This window comes from Gossypium raimondii, chromosome 5, assembly GCF_025698545.1.
Source record: "Gossypium raimondii isolate GPD5lz chromosome 5, ASM2569854v1, whole genome shotgun sequence".
Classification (NCBI taxonomy): Eukaryota; Viridiplantae; Streptophyta; class Magnoliopsida; order Malvales; family Malvaceae; genus Gossypium; species Gossypium raimondii.
The window spans coordinates 2,978,523-2,987,237 of record NC_068569.1 but is presented as its reverse complement, the minus strand read 5'-3'; the positions used below and the strand labels follow the sequence as shown (position 1 = coordinate 2,987,237).

Below are 8,715 nucleotides of genomic sequence, written 5' to 3'. Positions count from 1 at the left end.
ATTCATTTATTAAATAATTTAAATCAGTAGAGCAAATTAAGAAAACTGATATTTTTTTAAATACATTCTCTCTTTCAATGTCTACGAACAAAAATATTATTTTTAAGGATATTATTTAAATGTCTAACGAAATTATAATAATTGTTTCAAATAAATTTTGACATTAATGGTGTATTTGGTTGGGTGAAAATGTGAAAGAATAATAAGAGGTAGTGAAAAGAAATAAATTCTGAGTATAGTTGGTTGAGAGGAAATAAAACAGGAGGGATAGTCATTTTCCATTCTAATATATAAATATTAAAAATAAGAGGAGAGATGTGTATAATAATTTAAAATTATGTATTTTTAATTATTTTATTTTTCTTATCATTTTCAATTCTACCAAGTAATTAATAAAAAAATTTATGTCTCTTACCCTTTTAATCTTTCATCCTTCCAATTTTTCCGGACTTAAATAAAATGTATAGAATAAATTAAAACATCAATACTCAAAGTTGATAAAGTTTTTTAGACCAAAGTTGAAGTTTGGATGTGATTTACGAGGGAAAGGAGTGGTATTAGATTATGAAACATTTACCGTGTAAATATAAATTTTATATAATAATTAAATATAATTTTAGTTGAAATAGTAAAATTGAGATATTAAAGATTATAATGTTGTGGGTTTAAAGTTATTATTTTATAAAAGTAAAATATTTTAAGTAATTTATAAGAAATTTAATCTAAATTTTACATCAATTTAATCTAAATCTTAAATGTAGTATAGATTACGGATGGAATGTGTACATATGTACTCTTTTTTTATCCTCTAATATTATAATTTTTTATTGAGTTTACAGACAATTTAATATTAGTTTACTTGAAAAAAAATAAAATTCCATATTCATTAATTAAAAAATGGTTGACTTCACAGGATGGTAGAGGGACAGCATGTGAGAGGGCTTCTCGGACTTAGAATTTCATAGTATATTTCCTCTTTGTAAAAAAAAAAGGTTGACTGGATTTGATGTAACGAACACAGTTTAGTTGGAAAAAGAAAGGGTTTCTTTAACTTTGAGAATCATAACAAATTAAAGATATAATTAGTGGTCAATAATATAATTAGTGGTTAATAATTACTTCTGTTATATATTATAAAAAAATATTTTATAAAAATATATATTGTTATTGTTTATTTTATAATTGAAGGAGGAAACAAATATTTTATTATTAGATAAAAGTTGTTGCATATATTATTATTGTTACACACAACATTTAATTATAAATAATTATCATTATCATTCTTCTATCCAAACTAATCAATGATAGCTACAAATGACAAATGTTGGATTTAATTAAAATATTTTAGTGATGTAATGGGAAAATTTTGGTCATAAGTCCAGCAATTAACCATGTTTTAATATTACAAATTACTCTAGAATTAAAAATAAACAAGAATATGTTTATTATTTGGTTTAATTGTACTCCAAACCTCCGTACTATTTGAACAATTTTGAAGTTTAGTTCATTTATTTCTAATTTCATGGATTTAGTCCCATTACTCTTTCAATTTAATAATTGCAATCCAATTGACACTACTGACTTTTTTAAACTTTAAAAATTATTCATGCACGCATAAAGGATCAAATAAGCAAATAAAAATATTGAATGAGACTTGGAAAGTTTTGTTATTGTTATAAATATGGGGTTGGAAGGATTTTTATTATGAATATGAGGTTGTACAACTCTTTAGCACTAATTTAGATACGGAGAGTGAAAGTTAATATATGTATACATATTTTTACTTACACAACTTCTGCATGTTTTAAAATTGATTACATCTAATTTAATTTAATGAAGCTCTTTTGATAGTGTTATTAATTTGACTTTAATTATTAAATTAAACTAATAAAAGGATAAACTTTCAGGAATTAAAAGTAGAGAGTACATGGACTGAAAGCGAAATTAGACCTTTGCCCTTTCATTTCCCGAAATCGCAACTCAAAAATACAATAACATTAGATTAATAATTAAATGATTGCTAGAAATACTGTATTGTGAACAATTATTTATGATTACCTAAAATGGATAGATTTAAAGAGTTAGATCTCTATATCAAATTAATGTTGGTTTTGCATTTTGTTGGGTAATTTATTATCTGATTTTCTTTTTTTATATTTCAGGTATAAAAATTCTTCAATTTAAAAAAAAAAAGTAAGTTTCTGTTTTTTTTTTCCACTCAATTGGGTATTTGAACTTTTAAAATGTATTAAAAATGCCTTCAAAAATTTTCAAATAACACAATTAAGCTCCTGCTTTATTTTTCACACTCAATTAAGTACTCGGTCTGTCAAGATGCATTAAAAAGGCCCTTTAACCGTTGAAGTTATCTGCCCCTAATTTTTTTTTGGTTAAAGTCACTTCGTGTCACAATCACAACGTGACATGTGACAAAAAATATAAAAAATAAAAATTATTAAATTTTAATAAAAAACATAAAAATTGAAAATTTTTATAAAAATTACAAAATACACCAAAAAGACTATTTACTCATTAACTTTAATCGTCGGTCATTAAAGTTAACATTCTCAAGTTTTTTTCTAATTAAAGCCATCACGTGTCGCAACATAACGTGACATGTGGCGAAAAAAAACAATAAAAGTTATAAGGAAATTAAAAAATGCTTCTTTTGGTACAATAATTTTTTAAGAATTTTATGTTTCTTTACATTTTTTTTATAATTTTCTATATATTTTATAATTTTTTTCTAATTTTTAATAAATTTCAAATATTTTTATTTAAATTTAATAATTTTATTTTATACCTTTTTTGCTACATCGTGGTTGTAACACGTGGTTGCTTTAATTGAAATAAATTAGGGTAATTAACTTTAATAATCAACGCTTAAAGGATCTTTTAATATATTTTGACAATTGAAGTACCTAATTGAGTGCAAAACTTTTTTGAAAAATTGAGAACTTTTACCCTTAATCTTCTTTTTCATAATAAATGATAATTGTAAAACTAAATTACATCTTAAATCTTAAAAACCTTACAATACATCCCAACTGTTATTAAAGTTAAGATTGTTATGAGTTATTATCTATGAGTTGAATCAAACATTCTTTTAGGTTTAAAATCATTTACGATTTCGAAATTTCGATACGATCATGCTTTATATCAATATCATAATAAGTATAATTGTTGAAACATATATATAACCTTATTTGTAATTTTAAGATTTAAAATGGATTCAAAATCTATCGTATTATAAATTGATGTAAAATTAATTTTATAATCCAACTCTTTAGTTTATGATTTTAATTTATTGACAAATAACGTGTAAGGTCGTCAGATTAGAAAAAAGAAAAAAGAGTTATTTTTGAAAATAAAAGATAAAATTGAAATTGGAAAAAAAGGTCAAATCTTCAAATGAAGTGGCGAAGGGGGTTGGATTGGAATTAGATGTGTAGTTTTATTATATATATATATTTTTGTGGTGTTGGGCTTTAACCGTTTTCAAACCAAAAAAAAAAAAAGAGAAGAAAACTCGAAGAGAAAGAGATAGAAAGAAAAGAGAAACAGGGAAACCTGTGCTGTGAAACAAAAAGCTGAGATAATACACTGCAGCCAGAGAAAAACAAAAACCAAAAAGCTCAAATCCCAATCAGTTTAATTAAGCCAAAAATCATCGGGAATACATACTTTGTTCATCGATTCTCCTCTTTGATCTTCTTTTCGTTTTTTCCCCTTTTTCATCTGAAAGCTTTAGCTATGGATCCTTTCGATTTGTTTCGCAAAGGTATAATTTTCTTCTTAGATCTCTCTCTTTTTTTTCATATGTCTTTCTCCGTTCCGTTTACTACAAAATTTACCCTTTTTTTATAATTTTTATTTTTATTTTTGTGCTTTTTTGTGTTGGATTGACTTGAGATCTCGGATACTTTGGGACTAGATAATGGGAGATTATAGATTTGACTTATGCTGCCTTTTCGTTTTAATTATTCGTTTAGCTAGATACCTAGAAAGCTTTTTTCTTATTCTTATTTTTATTTTTAATTAGGGTTTTTAATTAAAGGAGCTTGCTATTTAATTCTTACTTGAGGATTTTGTGATTTCCTTTTCTCTTCAGGTTAAAGTCTTGTTGATAAGTGAATTTCAAGGCTTTGAACTGTATATTGGTATAATTTTGGTTTATTTAATGAAAATCTCGCTATTAATTCGTAGTCTGAAGGCTTAATTTTAATGTTACTTATATAGGAAACGTTTGGCTGTGAGCTCCATTCAGTTGTTAATTAAACACAGCACTATGTTTGTTTCATTTAAAGCAATGGATTTTGCATGCGTAAGAGTCAAATACGGTTTAATATTTCCTTTATCTTAGTCATTCCGATTGTCTTGGCTTTTCGTAATCATTATTTTATTGGAGATGATTAGTGTGACAGTTTATATAAAGAGCGATGTGGTGTTTTTGGTATTAATCTCGTTCTAGATTTGTTATTGAGTTATTTTCGGCTCAGGGTTGATTTTATACATGTGTGTTTGTCTTCAATTTAAGATTCTTTTGTAAGTTTCACTAATTAATATTATGACACGGATGGACGGTTTTGCAGGTTTTGGTTAGAATTTAGTGGAACTCAAGTGTATATCCTCTGCATCAGTTTCCTTTATATACATAGAATCTACTTTTTCCTTTTAAGTAAAGAATGAGCTTGTCCAAGAAAGGGACCCAAATTAGTGACGCAAAATCAAATGTCCCTAGCAAGGCAACAACTTTGAATCCTAATGCAGCCGAGTTCGTTCCCTTCTCTCTTAGGTCTCCATCTTCATCAGGAAGCACTAGAGCAGCTGCTACAGCAACGTTTTCTACTTCTGGTACTGTAGGAAAAGCAGTGCTTGATCGGTCAGGGTCTTCTGTTTCAAATAATTCTGATGATGAGGCTCATCAGTTCTGGCGACACCAGCTCCCTGATGACATTACCCCAGACTTTAAGGTTATTAATGAGGATGATTCTCAAAGTATGGAGCCTGGGAGCCTCTCCTTAGCAGGTTTGTCCTTGCATGATGGTAGCGAAGCTTCAAGGTTTCCTGCTTCTGCTGCTGGTGGATATGTATTTGGTGATCAGCAGGAACTACTGCATCAGTATGGTAATGGTAATAACTTGGATGAAAAATTTAGATATCCTTCTTCATCCTATGGAGAGGAGCCTATTTCAGCTAGTTTTTTGAACTTACCACTCAAACCTTGGGATGAGCAACTTGTTAACAGTGATCAGTTGATTGGCAATGGGAGGGAAGGACAACTGTATGATGGAAATTCTAGGCATGCATTTGCCAGTGATATTTTGGGTGAGCACACAAATATCAATGATACTGAAATGAATCATGTGGATTTTTTGGCTTCCCAATTCCCTGGATTTGCTGCTGAAAGCCTTGCTGAAGTTTATTTCGCCAATGGTTGTGACTTAAATCTAACTATAGAGATGCTCACACAACTTGAGGTGAGTGGTGCTCAACTGTTTTTAGTTGGTCAATTTTCAAGTGCTTGCATCTGTCCTTTGTTTACGTAGTGATGCAGAGTTATTATATCTTCAAATTATATGTAGATATATATTATATTATGGTTATCTTATTTTTTTGCTTAATATATTATTTTATGATTATCATTTGCTAGAAAGTTGCAGAATACTAAAGGAATGGTTTATATTTAAAGTCTGGATGTGGAACTCTTTTAGAAGTTTTCCACATTCCTTTATTTTTACACTGCAATTGCTTATCATTTTTCTTCTCATGTGGTACTTATGGGATGTTGGGAATCTGCTGTGGGCACCATGGATTTCGTGGATGTTTTGAGGTGACTCAATTCGACCATAGTCTTGTATGTTGACTCTAGTTCATGATATCCTGTGGCCTGGTAGAGGGGTAGATTTCCTTATGTGATTTTCTTCACTTTTTGTTATTCCTTTTTGAAGTTATATCTTCTTAGGTTTTTGTTTTCGGCTCACAATATCTAGCATACTCAAAAGGGTTTTGGAGTTTTGTTGTATGTTTTGTTCCTTTTAATTGTACTAAAACTTTTAGCATTTCATGGGTCGTTTTGATTCTTATTGCAGCTTCAAGTTGATGGTGGTTTCAACCAGAACCTTAATTCAAAGACCTTGTCAGCTCCCAATCTGAGTACAATGGACTTTCCTGCACTTACTGTGTCAGATGGTCAGAGTGGTCCTCCAAAATATACAGGAGATGATCTTCAACATAGTGCCAGTACCTATCGATCTTCTGAGAAGGACAATCTGCTTATGTTCAAAACCAGTTCCTCCCTTCCATCCAGAGGTGCCATAGATTTTGCATCAGCTGTCAGGAAAATGGCATCTCAAGATTCCGGAATGTGGAAGTATGATAGAAATGGTTCTGCTGATTCAACTGTGGGGTCAAGTAGAAGTTCTAACGGGTCAGCTAATTCCTACAGTGCTGCACCTGGAAGAGGGGTTTATGCTAATAGGTTGCAGACTCGTGGTTCAGCTCGTTCAGCTCCTGTTTGGCTTGAAACTGGAGATGCAGTGGGTAATATTCTGCACTTGATAAAATTCATGCATTTATAAAGCTTTTAATAGGAGCATTCTATCCTCTCTGCATATTCATATGCTTTAACATTATTGATCTGGCAGGAAATTTATACTCTGAACTACGGGAAGAAGCTCGAGACCATGCGCGTTTACGTAATGCTTATTTTGAACAGGTGTTTTATTGGAAATTTGATTTAAGCTGCTATATTTTGTAGGTTTTTCATTTTTGTTTGCAAGCTATGAAATCAAGTTCCTTCACATGTTCAGCCTAATTGCTAAACTGCTTTTTTCTTTAAATTTTTTTGTGCCCCATTTTGTAACCCTAGAAAATAAGTTTTCTTTTTTATTCCTTTCATGTATAGCACTTCGAGTTTTGCTTCTGCTTTTACTGCTATCTCTTTGTTAACTTTATAGTTTTCCACTAAGTTATATCAATCTTCAATCGGCTTAGCTAGATATAGGAAAAATTAATAGAATTTGGACTCCAGTATTACCACCTCCCCCCACTCAAAAAAGAAAATAAAAATCTTGAGGTAAGCTTCAACGCGTTTCATGTTGACTAATGCATCATCATTGGGCTTTCTCAAGTTAGGAAGTAAACAAAGTCTGTTTAATATCCTGAATGAGCATGTGTTTGATGAGTAGTAGCCCTTGCTTTTGAGAGTTGATTGAATTATACATGTACAGAGTGCATCAACTATTAACTGGTAGAAGGAAAATTTCTAAAGTTTGGCTGCTCTTAATCGATTGTATCTCTCTCGTTCTTTCTTTCTGCCCCACTGAACTAGGCCCACTCATCTTACTTATATATTTAAGTGATATTACTTCTTGCATATTTAACATAGGCACGTCAAGCATTTCTCATTGGCAACAAGGCTCTAGCAAAGGAGCTTAGTGTGAAAGGACAAATGCACAATATGCATATGAAGGCAGCTCATGGAAAAGCTCAGGAATCTATATATCACCAGAGGTTTGTCATTTCTTTCCTGTTGTACTTGGTCCCTTGACAGGGTGGTTTCAAGGCTTCTAGCCGTTCTTCTCTTGCTATGAATTATTATTGCTTTTATTATCTGTTTTATCAATGGATATTTTTGTGTGGAGACTGAAGAGTAAAAGCATTGGTTCCTGAGATCTATGAGGGGGTGGTATTAATTATCTGTGCTGTTTCGACATTTAAGTATAATTAGTTGGTATACCTCACTTCTACTAGCCTGAGCCCCGGTTCTTCTTTCACTATCCATCCATCTGTTCATCTTTCATACTCACAGGTCTGATGCATAATATAACTGAGTTTGTCAGCTTTGAAGCCTGGTCGTTTGTTATTTCCAATAATCCAAATTCATGTTTTATTATTAGGTCGCTTAATACTAGTTTTTTCTTGTTTGACTGCTTATGAACTATGATAATATAGGAACCCAGTTCCTCTAGAGAATTTCAGAGGGCAGGAGCGGATGATAGACCTGCATGGATTGCATGTAAGTGAGGCCCTTCATATGCTGAAACATGAACTATCAGTGCTGCGGAGCACAGCACGGGCAGCAGATCAGCGTCTGCAGGTATACATATGTGTTGGAACTGGCCACCATACTAGGGGTTCTCGTACTCCAGCGAGACTTCCAGTTGCTGTGCAACGGTATCTGCTTGAAGAAGAGGGCCTTGACTATACAGAACCACAGCCAGGGCTACTTCGAGTTGTCATATATTGAAGCCATGGACTTGACAGCGTTGAGGTATAGGAGTTTTTGACACTACAGAAAAAAGAAACCATCAAGTCATAGTCACCATAGTCATTCTTGTATCTGTACATGGGAGGAAATGGAAAGGGGGATGTAGTTGAAGTCTGGAAAAGGAAATCAAAAAACAGAAAGTTAGGGGAAGAAAAAAGTTTAAAAAACAAAAAGAAGCAGAAGTGTATCATTAAAGTTTTAGCCAGATGACCTCAGGAATTGCATTTTGGTAGCATCAGGGGTGGGGGGGTTGCACTGGGGCGGACACTGCCTGCAAGCAAGCAACATCTTTTCTCCGGTTTGTTAATTTTGTATCTTAAATCTTACTATGTTAAATTTTGGGTTTAATTCTCAGATGTAACTGATAGATTTGAATTACATGATATTACAATTCATGAAATGTAACTCATGCTGGAACTTTGATGTTTCTACTCTGCTTGTCT

At 31.5% G+C, this 8,715-nt stretch overlaps 1 protein-coding gene across 1 annotated transcript; it reads left to right on the top strand.

The window, feature by feature from the left end:
* The first annotated feature begins 3,491 nt into the window (after nucleotides 1-3,491).
* Nucleotides 3,492-8,703, top strand: LOC105767624 (polyadenylate-binding protein-interacting protein 7). Its single transcript, XM_012587193.2, has 6 exons — nucleotides 3,492-3,781; nucleotides 4,593-5,480; nucleotides 6,093-6,543; nucleotides 6,648-6,718; nucleotides 7,391-7,515; nucleotides 7,957-8,703. Exons 2-6 carry the CDS (start codon nucleotides 4,686-4,688, stop codon nucleotides 8,249-8,251), a joined length of 1,737 nt encoding a protein of 578 aa, XP_012442647.1. The 5' UTR covers nucleotides 3,492-3,781; nucleotides 4,593-4,685; the 3' UTR covers nucleotides 8,252-8,703.
* The last annotated feature ends 12 nt before the right edge of the window (nucleotides 8,704-8,715 follow it).

Excerpts from the sequence above, each read along its gene's own strand:
- LOC105767624 (XM_012587193.2), top strand. The coding sequence starts at position 4,686 with ATGAGCTTGTCCAAGAAAGGGACCCAAATTAGTGACGCAAAATCAAAT. Across the intron at positions 5,481-6,092 it reads AGATGCTCACACAACTTGAG|CTTCAAGTTGATGGTGGTTT; the intron begins GTGAGTGGTGCT and ends TTCTTATTGCAG. Across the intron at positions 6,719-7,390 it reads GTAATGCTTATTTTGAACAG|GCACGTCAAGCATTTCTCAT; the intron begins GTGTTTTATTGG and ends TATTTAACATAG.